Below are 17663 nucleotides of genomic sequence, written 5' to 3' on the forward strand. Positions count from 1 at the left end.
TTGCTACAGTTTTCCATTGTAGAGCAGTCGGAGAGTGGATGCTTGTGTATGATGTCACAATTCAAAGAAATAACGCATAACACATGTAGTATTTGCAATAAGTGAAATGAAAAAAAGTCAGTGTTGTTTTTGTTTGTTTCGTAAGTTTACTGATAAAGTGTAAACATAAAATGATAGCTTACACATTATGTCACTTTAAAATCCTTAGATACCATGTGATGTGTGACAGCGTAGATAAAAAAGATCTAAAGTCCTTTTTGATTGTCTAGTCGAGGATTAACTTTTATCATTGTAGTAATCCGTACAACACTACAGTCTTTTGCTTTACATGTACATGTACATTCGTCGTAGGTAACAAGGCCAGGACGTGGAGATATAACCAAGGTACCTTTACTTATATGTTAGGGTACCTTAAAGTTAATGAACAATCGATTTTCTAAAATGGATTCTTCTGCTAAGTTATCGACATAGTTTAGTTTTACCAAATGGTCTGGGGGGATTTTCTGATTGGATTTAACATACAGATGATGACGATGGTTCGAAAAGAGTGTTGCGGGTGGCATATATGTTGCCACTATATCAAACGGAAAGCAGCTCTTCAACCGCTGAAAATATCATCCAAATAGGTACCATCTCCGCCTACGATTGTTGGTTGGTCTGTAGTCAAAGGCTTTAGCTTCGGCTGTTTCTTGGCAGCAGCAGCTGCTTTCTTTGCAACTATCGCTTTGTCGAATCTCAAGGCACCGAGACTTTCTTGGATGAGTGGGACAAGTCTGGCCTGGGCCTGAAAGAAAGTTCAACAACTTTAAGACGAGTCTTGCAATAATTAGATTTTTTCTGAGATTCAAGCATCGAATGCTTCTGATATGAATGTGTTGTACTCGTACCTTACACCCCAAACAAGCTCGTATTAAACTTCTGTTGTAGTTGTTTTTAAATTAAACACTAAAATGCACCCTGGAAGTTTTTCAGTGAAATGAATTCCTGAACGTTTTTGAGATTCTTAAAAAGCTCTAACAGTCAAGAGTTTTTTCACTGAAAAAACCCTGGGTTGCATAGTTGTGTTGGCTGAAAAACCTTGAAGGCCTACACGATTCGTTAAAAATTTTGAATTTGTAATTGTATTTTAAAAATTTCCAATTGCGGAAAAACGTACTGAATAAGAATTTTAGCATTGTCGTTGTGTAGACTAATATACAAATACTATGAATACCAAGTTTAAAGAAATTCGTAATCATAATAACTGCACTATGGCATTGTGTATCAGTGGAATTCTATTTAACTGGACCCCAAGTAATCACGAACGGTGTATCCCTTTAAAATGTTTTTCACAAGCTCATGACCTTGATTTCTTCTAGTGTATAGGTACATATTGCAGACAGTAAGTCACTTACATCAGCATCCTCGTGACTGCCAGCAGAGCTGTAACCTTCCTGCAGGGCCTTGTACATGTCTCTTTCCATCTGAAGACTCAACTTCCAGCAACCATACACGTCATCACAGTTGTTCAAATCCAATGGCTGGAAATTTGGAAAGGAGGTATTATTCTTGCGTAGAAAAACAATTAGAAAAACATGTCTAATGTGATAACTGGTAACTTGTGAGAATGTAATCAGGGCGGTATAGCGGCGAACATTTCGTGCCGCTGGTATCCTTCTGCCTTAGCATGTCACGTCAGAGAGTGATTTTATGTAAAGAATAACACGGCAACAAGGTACATGTATCGATCAAAGCTGTTGAGATGTATTCAAATTTCGTGACAGAAAAGTCGTCCGTGGCTAATAGTAGTACGAAAATGGCCATCAACATCTTCTTCAGCATATATGTATTTTACCTGTGGGTCATCAATATCAGGGGTCAACCCTCTGGCGCCAGCGTAGTCGATCATCTTCAACATTTTATCAGCTCTTCCCATTATGAACTTGTCTAGCATAGCTTTCTGGTCTGGCTTCATGGCAAGCACTTCTGCCGCCTTCATTTTCTGGAAATGGAATGATATATAGTTAAGCTACATTTTGTATAGGCCGGATACATTTCATGGCATATATTGAATGTTTTTTTGCTTCAATGTTCATTAATACAGGTGAGGTACACGGTTCAGTCCACAGCATTCGCAGCAGTGTCCAAACGGGAAAAAATACTACGCAACAGGGGATTATCAGTTAAATTTATCTCAGTTTTTAATGTTAATCTTGTGACGAGAGGTTACTCGAGGTTTATTCCACTTACCATCAACAGGAGTGTATACAACTGATCAAATTGCTTGGAAAGGATGTTGTTAAGGGCACGGACGACTGGGAAGTGCATGTCCTCAGGGCCATCATCGGTGTTATCGAATATCATCGCTGCAATGAGTGGTTACAGTAATGAATTAGAAAAACTGTTGTGAGGTGGTACATTGATTTAACTTCCCTATGAAAAGCCTATCGAAGAGTGGAGGGAACGACAGGAATTGAATATCACTTGAAGAGCGCATTGATCATATTGATATTCTAGTTTCGTGCACAAATCATGAGAATCAGGCTACGATAAGTAGGAAGATGTTGATCCGTCAGAACTTAGTTCCCACTTGCAATGGAGGCAGCAAAAACTTTCAACCAGCAGAATAAAGAGGCTTACTTGACTTTGCGCAAAGAAAGCAACGCAACGCAACGAGCGCAACGGTCCCTAGGTGTATTTTCCCATATACGATAAACAGCCTGGTCATCCTAGGATCGTGGTTACATGGGGAGTTATCATTGCAAAAGTAGGCCAAACGCAAGTTAGAGCCACATTACTTGCACATACAAGCCATGACATAGAACTCCAGTACACATAAGGTTACACATAAGGTTTTATAATAGGCCGGGTCTATTTGGCAAGCGGCCCGCCGAACAGGCATCTTTTTTTGCCCTGCTTGGAGAGCCGCTTGCCAAACAGCACTAAAAATTAACTCTGTTCGGCAAGCCGGGCTTGCCAAACAGGGCAAAAATACTACCCTCTTTGGCGAGCCGGAGAGGTTACAACATGTTGGCCAATCAGAGAGCAGTGACGTCATATTCGAATTTATATGCGCATATTTAACAATGGCCGACTTCTCGCTCTCGATTCAACTTCTGTTACTAAACTCGGGTTTTGGTCAATAATCCATGAAGAAGCATTTACATGTACATGACTGTATGGATTTACAAAAAAAGTCATAAACGTGATTTAACTGATCAGCATGTTAAATGCATTAGTGTGCATTTCTAAAGGCGTTTCACTGTAACGGCTCTCCATCTAGGGCAGAAAAAAGGCGCTGTTTGGTAAGCCGGGCTTGCCAAATAGTCACTTCCTTTATAATATGAACTGGCAGCCGAAGCGATGGAATACTATTTTTAGTCACAGGTGATTCACTGTGGATGGATTATCGTGCAATGTAGTCACGACGCTATCATTGGTAACAACGCGGCAAACGTACTCTCTTTATGAAGCTACCACAAGCAGCAACATGGGGAACATGGGGAACATGCTGATCAGATCGGCAAATATAAACTGTATCTGCCATGTCATGATTTTTATCACAGAGAAGAAAAAAACACACTTACCATTGGTTACAGATACGGCTATCACAGCCAGCAGAATAAGTCGGAGCGTCATGGTAGTCGAATGTTCGTAGACTGTCTTATTCCTTACAGACACAATCATATATCAGTTCTGCTCATGATTTTTTATCTTTGGACATTAGACACCAGATTAAGGCAAATATTGTGACGTAATACGACGATATATTAACCCCTTATTGCTTTGATTGAGGCGTAACCTAGTACCTAGGCTCTTTCAGACCAGGTGACAGAAAATCATCATAATTTCTTCATAAATGCATCAAAGTCCACGACCGACTACACCTACGATCTTGTTCATACATGTAGATGTAAAGATACCAACTGCGTATGGCTGACCGAGAGTGATCGACCTTGACCTTCTGAGAAGGTGACGAAATTAAATGTGCCTTTTTATCCAGAAAATAATGGGTGACCGACCATCGTATTTCGTTTTGCCTTTGGCAGGTTTCGTAACCCTTACGAAGAGCTACGAACAACAAAGTACGAAGTATATAAATGTTTCCCCGATACCTCGTACGGGTACAAATTAGCACAGAAGATGATTTACGGGTGTCGCGTAAATGAATTAGCACATGGCTTGATGACACGACAGACCTTCGTCGTTCGTTCTTCGTCGTTCGTAGGGGTCGCAAAACCTCCCTAGATAATTCTCTAGTGAGACGACCGGGGGCCGAATGTACTTGGACCATGCCGGTGCAATGATCTGAGGTAAACATCGACTTTTATCCCCGGCCTCCGATCGATATCTGATGAGAAGACGGCATTTTGAACGTCTTGCCATTGCATTGGAACTTCACACGAACAGAATACATGTATCTATCTTCGCCCATCCCTGGCATATATGAATGAAATAAGTTACATAAATATTAGCTGTCAGAATATCGCTAGTTTTATTTACACGTAGATAAGTATTATACATATAATACATGCATCAAAGTAGAAAGTAATGTACCGAATCGGCGGTGACATGACAACGATATTCAAAAACAATCGTGTTTAAAGTTACTTCTTATCTTAATAAAATAGTCTTAATCCATAAGCATACAATGCAAAGCCAAGGTCGTCCTGGTTGGTTCTTTGATTGCCTATAGAACTAAATGTTTATTGTGTATTTGCCGCTGGTGACATGCCATTGCATTCATCTTTTCTCTAATGATAGACCAGTTGCTATTTTATTGGCTTCCTGGGTAAAGGACTGCTGGGTCTCCTCCAATAATAGTCTGCTTCTTCTGACTGAATTCGAACGCTGTTTGCTTGGCGGCCTTGGCGACAATCACCGCGTCAATCTTGGCGATTTCGCCCTTGTGGAAATTGATGGCACCAAGACAGTGTTGGATCTGAGGAACCATTTTAGCCTGGACCTGTAATTAAACATCATAGCAACAACATTAGTGACACTTTATTTTACAATTTAGAAGTTTTACATCTGAGCCCATGACATTTTTACACACACAGAACCATATACACCACTGAGTCGCAGGCGTAGTTTGAGGATAGTGATTTGCGTCAAATTGATTTTAGAGGCTTTAAAGTACCCTCGGGCTGCTGCTCTCGCTCTAGGGCTGCTCGTCCCACAAGCAGACCAATGACATGTTACTTCCAGGGAGACCTGATCCCAGTGTTAGACCACATTGGACCACGGGCAAGCCCCCGCGGTTGGATGACTTACATCAGCATCCTCGTGATTGCCAGCTGAGCTGTAACCTTCCTGCAGGGCCTTGTACATTTCTCTTTCCATTTTGAGATTGACCTTCCAACAGCCATACACTTCATCGCACTCGGTCATGTCATATGGCTGGAATGGAGTAAGAAAGGTGTCAAAGCAAAATGGATTGTAGAGTCTGGGTGACCGGGAGCTCAGGGTGCACTTGTCGTCTCCAGGTCTGTCTGGTTAGACCTTCAGTGATTGACTCAGGGTAGGTTTAAACGTGGTACATCTGGCTTATGCCTTTTGCCACCCTTCTAAAGCAAATGAAAACACAAAGGATGTCCTGACGTGAACGGATAGCAGATAAAAGTCTTCCTCCATTTTGTCCTCTGGCCAGGGCAATGGGAAAAATTCCAAGTCGTCCCTTTAATAGATAATAAAGCATCTCCCTAATTGACAGAATCTTTGGACATTACCTGAGGGTCGTCAATTTCAGGAGTGAGTCCTCTGGAGCCAGAGTAGTCGATGGTCTTCATCAAAGTATCCGCCTTGTAACCGATGTACTTGTCCATTTCTAGTCTTTTATCTTCATCAATGGCGAAATACTTGGCGTACTTCATTTTCTGCAAATTTAGTCAGAATCCATATGACCAGGCTACTCATTCATGACCAATCATGGCCATTGGTAGTTTTACGTTTGATTCCGCTGTCAGTTGGGCTATGCATTCTTCAATTATGCCAATAACTAAACATTTTGAAAATTTTCTGAAAGTTGCTGTGTCCTCTTACACTTATTCAAATAAAACTTGGAAAACCTCTCTTACCATCAACAGGAGTGTGTACAACTGATCCATATTCTTGGAGAGAATGTTGTTAAGGGCGCGGACAACAGGGAAATGCATGTCCTCCGGGCCGTCATCGGGGTTTTGGAATACAGCGGCTGCAATTGTAAGGAGACGATGATAGGGCGGAAAACTTTAAGCTTTAAGTCTTCGTAAAGAACTGACATCGAAGAGACTTGACAAATTCATTTGTTTGAAAAACCTATAGGTTTTTTTTCGGTAGCCATAGAAGCTTTCTGCGTCATGCAGTACATCAAACTATACGCTACGGTGTTTTTTTGGCTTCATAGAAGAGAGTATCAGTTCCAGCACTGAACGAAATCAACTTAAAAGCACTTACCATTTGCAGTAGATACAGCGGCCACAACCAGGAGAATTAGTCGGAGCGTCATTTTAGTAGCGTTGTTTTTGACCGTCCCAACTCAACACAGTCGTCAACTTAAGAGTCCGTATTTTGATAATATCCTTTGAACTAAAACAGTTGATTTAAACCAATATTGCGTAACAAATTCGTTTATTTTGATAACTATATCTGCGAGCAATCCTGATTAATTAATCAAAGCAAATTTGTCGTATGATCGTGTTTACCGTGTAGACTTTAATCTGATATTTGTCAACCTGATCATGTTTAATAACATGGAAACACCAGGCCCTAGTTCGTATGTGCACTGTTACAAATGACTGATAGCGCGATTAGTTCCCGGGCCTTAGTAACTGCGAGCGTTAAATCAAGTTTCTTCCGAATTGCATCAATAGATAATGCCAAATATTGACACTAACATTTAACCCGGTCTATCGACCATGTGACGGCTTCGGGCTTCGGGTGTAAAAAAACAGACTTCTACTTAAGTACATGTAAGTGATGAGAAAGATGACATCAAGAGACTTGACCTTCTTGCGATACACCGGGGCTCCCGAAAATGCCAATTTCGCCTCCTTCTCCATGCACGTCCCCTTCTGCTTACTCATATCCAACAACCGTTTATCCCGGCAACCTCCAGGACCGTATTTAACTCTTTTGTCGTGGGGGGGGGGGGGGGGGGTCGTAAAATACAGCCATGTCTTCAGAGGGTGTGGTTCAATAATATGAAGGCCTACATGCCTACCTGGGCTATTGGGTAAGAGGCAGCTTCCTGTACTCCAGACGCAGTAATGGGGAAGATATAAGATGACGAAATCGGGCTGCCTCGGGAGCGGCACCTGATACAGGGTAAGGTAATCATGATGCAGATGAAGGAAATAAATTGCATATCTGTATTGATAGTGGAATGTATTTGATAATACCGATACCAAAACAATAGCCTCATTCATACATAATTGCTGTGTTACGTAAACATACATGTGTGTACTCGATTTCACGAAAAGATAGCACTGCACTCGAATCAACACTATAAAGCCTGGAAAAAGTGTCTGTGTATTTCGTTTCAAATGGCTCGCTGTTTCTAGTGCTCCGTCCGTTTCCCGCAAAATAAGTATTATAAGATACTTTTGACTTCGAAATGTCAGAGGAGATATACCATTTTGTTCAAATATTTCATTAAATTAGAGTGCCATTTTTTCGTAAAATGGAGTACAAGCGTATTCAATTCTAAAAAATTCAGAATTTTTCCTTTCGCTGCATGAAAAAAAGGGGACATGGTGGAAATAGGAATAGACCACAAATGCGGTGGCGTATCTGTATCGCATTGAGCTATAACATATTCGTTACGAATGTTGATCATGTTTAGGGCTCACTAAAATGTTTGTAAAATGACCATCTGAATCCGTCCATCACGGATAAAACTAGCGCCCAGAACGACGAAGAATACGTTTCACTTCCATGATGCTCCTCATTTCATCCCTCACCAATGATCCAGCAAGAGCTTTCATCTGAAACAATACCGATACATGTACATTGTAGAACTATGATGTAATGATATAATGATCAACTAGTTAGTGACTTACCCGGGAACTGCGCTTGTTTTGAACAACTTCACAGGCAAAAGTGACAAAGTACTGGAGCATGTCCAAAAGCGAGCACTGTTCGTATGGGGGGAAGCTCGACGGAAACGGCGTCATCTGTTCGTTTCTTCATTATCTACCTGTTGATGCTAGAAGACAATCTGCTTTGTCTTTCCGGGGAGGGGGGGGGGGGTGGGGGTGGCTGTGGATGTAGTATCGTATGCCAACTTTGGTATGCCAAGTTGTGAAGCAAACAAGCACATCGTGCTTACTGTATGTTATTGCCCTTTCTAAAATACCTTTACTTACATCGACGTCATCGTGGTTGCCAGCAGTGGTGTAAAGTCTTGTTAAAGCTTTGTAGAGTTCCCTTTCTAAGGTCAAGCTTAGTTCCCAACACCTGGCGGGCGTATCACACTGAGAAAGGTTGATGGGCTGAAAAATAACACAAAGTCATGCAATTTCAATCAAGTCATTTGTCATAAAATGTCTCGTCACTGTGGATTCAAATTTAAGTCGTCAACCATATCAACCATGGCCATTTACACAGACATGTCATCAGCCATTTGAATCATGCCACTCCTCCATTTTACCCACGAACATGTAAACAACTATTTTAACCTCGTCATTAATCATCAACTATCATATTATATATCGATTTTCATTCTTACGATCGACAGGCTTTCGAATGAACTTTGACACCTTTTTAAAAACTTTATTCAAACACTTTAAGGTCACGTAAAGGCTATCAGAAGTGTTTGCTTATCAACACTTTTATTGTTTTAACCGACTAACTTAACAATCAGCTGATTATACGTCATGTCTAATGAAAGCAAGTTTTTAAAGCCCTTGTACGTAAAACAGGACTAATCTACTACATCTAAATATAATGTGGGTTGGGAGAAAACCGGAGCGTCTGTCACTCAAGTCTGAGTTGAAGGCAACAGGAATCCAGTTTTATCGCCTGAGAGACTTCCTTGACACACAATGTTTTGCGCAAATATATTTTTTACTTGCCTGTGGAGGGTCAGGGTTCGGCGTCTCCCCTCGGCTTCCAGCATACATAATCAGTCTCTTGGCATTCGTATACTTGTATCCAATCACTTGCTGAAGGAGGGTGGCAGTCTTGTTATCCCTAGCTAGATAAACGGCATGTTTTGTAAGCTGAAAGTAAAGGAATCAGACTGTTAATGACAGCTAAAACGAAACACTGTGGATATTCAATTGGATTTTACATTTAAAAAAAATTAAAACAAGGTCAGATTAGCTTCAGTTGACTTAAGGTCGTGTTGGTTGAAGGAATTGATACCGCAATCAGGAGGTATTGGGTCTCTCCCACCGAACACAACATGTGGATGCATCTCGCTACAATAAGTACATTGATGTCAAATGGGCTCCTATGTGGCACATTGATTCACCTACAATTTGATAATAGGCATAAGCTGCGTTCATTTGTGTCTCGATGTTCTCCTCGAGTGTTCGGGCTACGGGCGGGTGCATGTCCTCTGGGCCATCGCCAAATGCTACGGCTCCCGACCCCGTTCCACCAGTCGCAACCATTTGACCCTGGGCTGTTCAAAAGGGGATGAATGGGTACCATTACAAAAGGGTGACGCCAACAAGAGCAAGGCAGTCGTCTATTTTCAAAAAGGACTTCAAGGTCGGACATCAAGCAAATTGTACATTTATGATATGAATAAAAATGCGCGCGTTCCCTTTTCAGTGTTATTATTTCACACCATACCAAGTACGCACATACATGCACTTGTGGTCTTTATACATACGTTTATATCGTCATAATTTTACTACATGTGGCCTAAACTACAGAGCACATCTTCAGATAGAATACTTTAGATGGGAATTCAAACGGGAAAAAAGGAAAAGCTTTGTGAAATTATTCTTAGTCTCGATTGCTTCGTAAAATGGCCAGATTCGATCACCCAAATATTTATTTTGTAATTGAGAACTTCTCATTTTGAAAACACGTCATGCACTTCAATGTAGATGCAACTTACCGAATGCCGTGGCGACGACCACAAACAGGATGTACCTCATAAACATGTTGACAACTTGGATAAGTGTTTCGTAAATGGCACTATGCTTTTGAATGCCTCTTATAAGAACAGAGAGTCTCGTTGAACGTTGAACTCACTTTTCGAGATAACCCTCATCTCGATTGGTTTACTAATCAACTCGAAAACAGACCTACTTTTGATATATGTGTCATGATTAACATTGTATTTGACACTTTTTATTTTATTTAGGCTGACAGATATTGCTAACTTTGCTATAGCTTTGGTGTAACCACAACTCTAAGGTCCAGAAGATGTTGTTCTTGGCATACATGTTGCATGGTAGTTCACACTATTCATTCTGTTTTGTATGAGCAGCCTAAAGCAGGGTGTACACTAGTAAAATATTAGCAACATTTTACCAACGTTTTTACAACAATTTAGCAACAAGCCCTTCAAGGCCCTGTGTACACAAGAAAATAGCAACAAATTAGCAAAATTTTTATAACATGTTGGTAAATTGTTGCAAACTTTTTAGTGGGAACAAAGGGAAATAGGTATTTTGGAGGGAATGATTCCAAGGAGAGAAGATGTGTTTTGAGTGCTTCTGCAGCAATTTTAGCTGTCATTGTTAAGAGGCGGAAGGGGCGGCGAAATAAACCAAAGAGAATATGGACCAGGCCCTGGATCAAAATGAGGGTGGATCATGGGGCATATCACTGCCTGTTAAAGGAGTTGCGGCTGACTGACAAGCCATCATAACAAAAACTTCCTGCGAATGGATGAAACTTCTTGAAAAGGTTTCACCACCCATTACGAAGCAAGACCCTCACTCACATGACGCAAATCCTATTTCTGATTGGCTGAAGAGTTTACAACATTTTTACAACATGCAACAAAGAATTGCATTGCATTTAATTTGCAACAATTTTACAACAATTTTACAACATGTTGTAAGACGCGTTTTGCTCTGTACACACTACGCAACATAATATTTTACTAGTGTACGCAGGCCTTAAATGTAGGTTACTAGAATTTGAACATTTGTTGGCTTAGGTTTTGAAAAAGAAATCAAAAGTGTGCATGGCACCATGCAACACCTCGTCGAATGTAGGTTATCATCAGTGACGTGGGCAAGTATTGTGTCCACTGGTTTAGAAACACATATTATAATATGTGTGTTTCATCTTGGCAAATAACTTATTGAAGACACTTTCTAAGACATTCTATGCATATAAAAACTAAGTTACTGCGTCTATGCCGCAGATACTTGTAGTGTACAGAAACAGAACAAATTGATCAAGAACTATGCATGTCTAATGACTAACATGATGGGAGTGTATGGCAGGCGAAGTGTTGCTTTATTCGATCTTAAAATTTTTATGTTCAATAATTTTTTTCGTTTTGATAACACGTTTTCTATGCAATTGTTTACGAAAATTTGTGCGATATTAATTTTTTTGTATGCGATTATGAAATTATGGTCATTTCAACATTCGCAATTTTATATGTGCGAAAATATTTTATATGTTCGATAACTTGCATTCTGGGAAGGGATGTAACGTCATCACTAAAGAGTATCAACGTTTCTCATTGGTTAGAAAACATAAACAATATCGCCACGTGCTTTTAGGCGCGGAGCACGCTGTCACACAATCGACTGTCAGTGTCAGTCATGGCGACCTCCGTCGGTTTAAGCAGTTTGTGCGAATAAGTGGTCTTAATGATGACTCAATTCGCTTTCCACTCGTCAGCAGTCATGCCAAGATGGTCCTCTCTATACGACTAGTCAGTTTAAGGGTGCTACTGACCCTTTGGAGCCAATAGAACACTCCTACAGTAAACAACACTGTATCTGACTTCGTTTAACTGCGCGGTGTAGCTGATCCATATTGCGTCTTTCATGACAGGGAAGCTTGCGACTGTTTACACCGTCTTTCTCCACCCGTATTGGCTAAATTAAATCAGCAGACGATTTCGCCTGCGCTATCTCAATACAGCGTCTTTCAGTTTGGCAGAATGCATATTCGCATATTTTAAAGAAACAACAAAAAAGTAGATTCGAGAAAAGGTAATTTATTCTTTAAAGATGTACATGTCAAACAGAATTACTCGCGTAAAAGTTTGAAATGTCCGAGGAAACAAAAGGTTATTTCATATTACTGGGGGACAGTTTTAACTGCTATACCGGGTTGTTTTGACTTCGTCCCGATAATTCTCTCGTTGGATCTCGTGATCTCAAATTATTCAATGTGAGTAGCGTTGACCTTGCCCCTCTTACACTCGACCCTGGCAGCTTCCTGGCGTGTACTCCTCGCCACTGACCCTCAGGAAACCGATGCGGCCGTTGAAGAAGTCGCTATTGGAGTCCTTCTTGTAGCCTACTTCGTAAGTTGGATGACTGTTCTCTTGGAGGTCATGATCGGAGTACTTGGTCGTGGCGCTGGCAACCTCATCGCCATCCAGATACACGACACAAGTACCGGGGGCATTGCTGTAAGTCACGATGAGGTGTTCCCATGTATCACGTTCCACATCACCACCGAGAGCAGTGAGCAAATCTTGGTCGCCTTGGCTGCCTCCGCTATTAATGTTTCGCCTCAGAGTGACTTGAATCTTCCCGTCGGACTGCACTGCAATAAGGAACTGCCACTCCTTTGTCCAATCAGCATAGAGTATTTGCCTCTTCCCATTCGCAGTTGACTTGAACCACATTTCAATGGTGAAGTCACTTTTCTGAAACTTCACAGCTGGAACAAGAGCATAGCCACTGGTACCATCGAGTTGCAGGACACTCCGCCCAAAATCGTAGTCGTGGACGAAAGAAGCACCATTGCTCAGCCTAAATGGAACAAAACAAATGTGGTCATAGTCAAAGGTGACAAAACGGCGTGAACTCACGTCGATCTTCTATTTGCTAATCACATTGTCCTAGCCAACGTTACAGTGTACTTCGAATACGAGTAAATGCGCAAGTTGCGGATGTTTTATGACAAAGATGTCCTGCTATAAGGCACCGAGTAATACTGAACTATGCCTTTTGTACTTGCAGAGCAGGATACTTACGAGGTTATATGATCTGCAGAGTCTTTGAAGTAACTTCTGTACAAGTCTGTAAAACGATAATGAAATCTTACTTATTCATGTCCCTGGGCCCTGGCGGTGTCAAAGGGATCTTACACTTACTACATGTGCGTGGGGAAGTCCGGGAGCAATGGCTGATTTTTCAGAGGCAGGGGCGGGGCGCTACATACTTTCGCATCGGCAGACAACGTTACTGTGGGAGCGAAACGGACGATTTTAGACGGCAGTTGAAAACAATATTTTTGAATGAGAACAAATATATGAACTACCATGTTACCATACGCTAGCTCTTACAAGTATCTTTTGAAACGCTTACCGGAATCTGTGCTACAAATAGCGACGTCGGCTACCTTCAGGAAACCGATGCGGCCGTCGAAGAAGTCGCTGTTGGAGTCCTTCTTGTAGCCTACTTCGTAAGTTGGATGACTGTTCTCTTGGAGGTCATGATCGGAGTACGTGGTCGTGGCGCTGGCAACCTCATCGCCATCCAGATACACGACACAAGTACCAGGCTCGTTTTCGTACGTCACGACAAGGTGCTGCCATGCATCACGCTTCACATCACCACCGAGAGCAGTGAGCAAATCTTGGTTTGGATTGCTGCCTCCGCTATTAATGTTTCGCCTCAGAGTGACTTGAATCTTCCCGTCGGATTGCACTGCAATAAGGAACTGCCACTCCTTTGACCAATCAGCATAGAGTATTTGCCTCTTCCCATTCGCAGTTGACTTGAACCACATTACAATGGTGAAGTCACTTTTCTGGAACTTCACAGCTGGGACAAGAGCATAGCCATTGGTACCATCGAGTTGCAGGACATTCCGGTCGAAATAGTCATCGTAGACGAATGATGCACCATTTGAGTCCCTAAATGTTAAAATAGGCACATTTGTAAATAAAAGATAGACAAAAATCTGACGAACCGGTCTGAACTTCTGAAGCTACCCGGGGTGATTTTAAGCTACAGCTCAGTTTTTACTTCCGCAAGGAAGAAATGCTTCGTGTTCCCGTGTCTATGGGGGCAAATGACAGCAGATACGCCACAATCGAATCTGCCCTGAACCGTTGTTCAACAAATGTTTAAATCTATCATTTACTTACGATGTCACGGTCGAGGGTCCAGTGAAATCGGAGAAAAACAACTCTGTAAAACATATTAATCGGTTTTAAGAAAAATATATTCATTAAGTGCATTTGTTGGAATCAGCGGATTTTTAAAAACGTTTCAAGTGATTGTGTCGCCTCCTAAAATGAGGATTGTCTAATCCTGCGATGTATATTACATCAAGCTTGGAGGAGTCTTCATTCTCTTAGTCATACATGTAGTACGAAGGACTCTCATGTGTATTTAATTGATTGCCAATGACATACTTCTCTCTCCTCCCAATATCACAGAATAGATACATGATATTTGGTTAACCAACACGCTATATCGTGAGATGAGCTTGTTATAAATACCTTTCGATGCAGCAAAATGGATAGCAATCGCTACCAAAAGTATCGTGGTTGTTCCCATGGTCCTTGCAGAGTGTAAATGACTGAATGGTCCGGCGGGAGCAAATTTTTATTAGCACACGCAGACAGGTGTTATTTTGACATAATCCAGACATTTTATCTACATAATATGCTAAATGCGCATGAATAGAACACTCGGCGTCTACCGGCTGACGGTTCAATTGAATCGACAAACCTCAATAATAGGGAGTTTCCGCATCGCTTACGATTACGATTACGATTACGATTTCAAAGTCGTAATCGTAATACTCTCAAAACCGGCATGAACCAGAAATTTAGTTTCCGCATTCACACCAACGACTTGGTGTACTGTAGTAAAGGCCCTATGGTCTGCTTTCATGCTCTGGGTGCACTTTTTTCGGCGCTAAAACATGATCAAAATCGCCGTTGATCACATTAAATGCAGTTCCTATGTTTGACAGAAATGATCTAAAGTATTCTTCAATGAATATTTCACCTTGAATTTGATATGTAGCGTGGAAAATAGGCTTTTCGCTAATCCATGTAATCGTTTTTCGACTTACGAAGATCAGCCGGAATCCTTGTAAGAACGAGACGAAAGTACCATCGACGATTTCGCTGGGGATGACGTAGCACCAAAAATCGATGACGTCAAACACAAATCGTAATCGTAATCGTAATCGTAAGCGATGCGGAAACTTGCTAATAGTGAGGTTTCGCAACCGCCCGGTTAGGCCCTTCGACGACGTTTATCTATTGTTCAGGTAAACTCACACAATAGATAAACGTCGTCGTAGGGCCTAAACGGGTCGTTGCGAAACCTCACTAACATACCTCGTCCGCAGACTGCGATTTTGCGATGTTTCACGAAGCGCAAAAGCGAGTAATTTTTAACTGCCAAATGTCACGACACTGTTCACTCTCATGTTTTTTTTTTTTTTTTTTTTTTTTTTTTTTTTTTTTTTTTTAGTAATGACTTTTATTCTATCATGTATTAATGTTATGTTTTATTATAAATTGTAAAGCGCTTAGAAGTTTTAACAACGTTAAGCGCTATAAAAATGTTTTTAATAATAATAATAATAACTCATTTTTACATACCGGAATCATTCAAGAGGGCTATCATGATACCTAGTTTCTTTCAATCCCTGTGAAATCAATTAGCCTCAATGGGAAAGCAACGTAACCCCAGAGAATTAAAATCCTGATCTCCGGGCATTAAGTGCCAAGTCCAGGTTCCGAGTCGTCTGGTATTCCTGAACGTGTAACATCACGCAGGCATACACATTCTCATTTATGTTCGGGTGCGTGCGATATGCAGCATCCCTCGGTCCGGGTGTCTATACCTAAGACCTAAGACCTTAGACTCTATAAAACTAAGACCAAACTATAAAACTAAGACCCATAGGACTATAAAACTAAGACTCAACTATAAAACTAAGACCCATAGGACTATAAAACTAAGACTCAACTATAAAACTCAGACCCATAGGACTATAAAACTAAGACCCAACTACGTAATATCATTTCCCACCAAATATGTTGTGGTAGATGGATTAGGCTAAGTAATCCCTGGATAATCCTGGTCACATGTTATTTTGTTGGGTCTGGGCGATGTATCAGAATTAGACATGATCAGACACTGCTGTCGACCCCTAGGTGCCAGGATTTAATCCATCAGCTACAAAATGTGGGTAGACTAGATGCAGGTACTGTTGCATCTTGCATTAATTCATAAAATACATGAACTGCGGCTGTTCTAGTTTTTTTCTTCTGCGTGCATGTAGTAGTTCAGCTGCTCTTTCAGGAAAATAACCAACACATTTTTTTATATGATAAAATAATGTTCATTCATTACAAATGCCACTTGTGCTACCGTAAGAAAGAGGTATTTAAAATTATAAATGAAGGCTCAAGGAACATCAACAATCAATAACTGAGACCAACTACTTAAATGATGACATTGTTTAAAGTGAGGCTAGACTTTAGAATAGATATAAATATTGCTGAAACAAAATTGGAAAAGCATCAAACATGTACAGCAAAATAGTTTACTGATGAACCAACAGAAGAACAAACAAACTGCAATAATAATCTTCATTGTCCTTTAAAATGTTCGGTGCCAATGGCCACACTCTTAGAAATAATGGTTATTGAGGTTCAGATAAAAGTATTTTTAACTTCTAAGAGGGTTTATGCCTGTTTCGCCTATTCCTGTTTCGCCTATTCCTGTTTCGCCTACAAAATTCCTGTTTCGCCTATTCCTGTTTCGCCTATTCCTGTTTCGCCTACTTTCCAGTACCCCTACAATAAATCGACTCTCCCACGGGGAACCTTAGGGATGCATGTCCATTTTATGGGGAAAATGTGAGGGGACAATTGGATGATGTTAACGATGTGATGACAATTTGACTAATCAAATGCCATCAACTTTGTTATGCCATGACCGTTTTGAAAGAGTCACCTTGAAAGCGGGGACAGTCCGGGACTTATTTGACCATAGGACCATAGGACCATACTGACACACAGTAAAAACTAATAGATTAAGTAGAGTAAAGCAGTCGTTTATTTTATGAAAACTGAATTCATGAGTTTTTGATAAAAATACATAATATTGTACATTCTCATAATTATTTGATCAAAATCAGCTGTAAAACCCATGTCATAATATACATGTAGGTACAGCACATATAAAGTCAAACAAGGTGGAAAATACATATCATGATATTATGTCAGACAAGGTAACTGATGGCATCAACGTAACTCATTATGTCCCTCTCTCCATTGACGTATTGTTTCAATGCGTACATATGTGGCTCTCCTCGGGTTTGGTCGGTCAGTAAGGGACGGTTCATATTCCTACGTCTGTGGGGAGGTTAGCAATACATTTGAATAGGCGAAACAGGAATTAGGCGAAACAGGAATAGGCGAAACAGGAATAGGCGGAACAGGAATAGGCGAAACAGGAATACACCTCTAAGAGTGCAAGGACTGAGGTACTCTCATAAATGTATACTTCACGCACTCGTTGCTCCGGGGCATTGTTCCGAATATGAATATGATAATACATGCACAT

At 40.8% G+C, this 17663-nt stretch overlaps 4 protein-coding genes across 4 annotated transcripts; all 4 read right to left on the reverse strand.

Moving 5' to 3' along the window:
* Positions 1-254: 254 nt before the first annotated feature.
* Positions 255-3655, reverse strand: LOC135488704 (uncharacterized). The gene is made up of 5 exons (XM_064773411.1): positions 3567-3655; positions 2230-2345; positions 1835-1981; positions 1395-1520; positions 255-784 (listed from the first exon to the last, which is right to left on the reverse strand). Exons 1-5 carry the CDS (start codon positions 3616-3618, stop codon positions 599-601), a joined length of 627 nt encoding a protein of 208 aa, XP_064629481.1. The 5' UTR covers positions 3619-3655; the 3' UTR covers positions 255-598.
* An 800-nt stretch (positions 3656-4455) lies between these two features.
* LOC135488356 (uncharacterized) lies at positions 4456-6560 on the reverse strand. The gene is made up of 5 exons (XM_064772935.1): positions 6415-6560; positions 6057-6172; positions 5709-5855; positions 5254-5379; positions 4456-4945 (listed from the first exon to the last, which is right to left on the reverse strand). Exons 1-5 carry the CDS (start codon positions 6464-6466, stop codon positions 4757-4759), a joined length of 630 nt encoding a protein of 209 aa, XP_064629005.1. The 5' UTR covers positions 6467-6560; the 3' UTR covers positions 4456-4756.
* Positions 6561-7327: 767 nt separating this feature from the next.
* Positions 7328-10170, reverse strand: LOC135488357 (uncharacterized). Its single transcript, XM_064772937.1, has 5 exons — positions 10031-10170; positions 9438-9586; positions 9033-9179; positions 8325-8450; positions 7328-7943 (listed from the first exon to the last, which is right to left on the reverse strand). The coding sequence occupies exons 1-5, from the start codon at positions 10074-10076 to the stop codon at positions 7857-7859; spliced, it is 555 nt and encodes a 184-aa protein (XP_064629007.1). The 5' UTR covers positions 10077-10170; the 3' UTR covers positions 7328-7856.
* A 1917-nt stretch (positions 10171-12087) lies between these two features.
* Positions 12088-14684, reverse strand: LOC135488648 (uncharacterized). Its single transcript, XM_064773300.1, has 5 exons — positions 14570-14684; positions 14213-14255; positions 13428-13978; positions 13094-13139; positions 12088-12869 (listed from the first exon to the last, which is right to left on the reverse strand). The coding sequence occupies exons 1-5, from the start codon at positions 14625-14627 to the stop codon at positions 12305-12307; spliced, it is 1263 nt and encodes a 420-aa protein (XP_064629370.1). The 5' UTR covers positions 14628-14684; the 3' UTR covers positions 12088-12304.
* Positions 14685-17663: the final 2979 nt, after the last annotated feature.

The sequence above is a fragment of the Lineus longissimus genome, chromosome 5, assembly GCF_910592395.1.
Source record: "Lineus longissimus chromosome 5, tnLinLong1.2, whole genome shotgun sequence".
NCBI lineage: Eukaryota > Metazoa > Nemertea > Pilidiophora > Heteronemertea > Lineidae > Lineus > Lineus longissimus.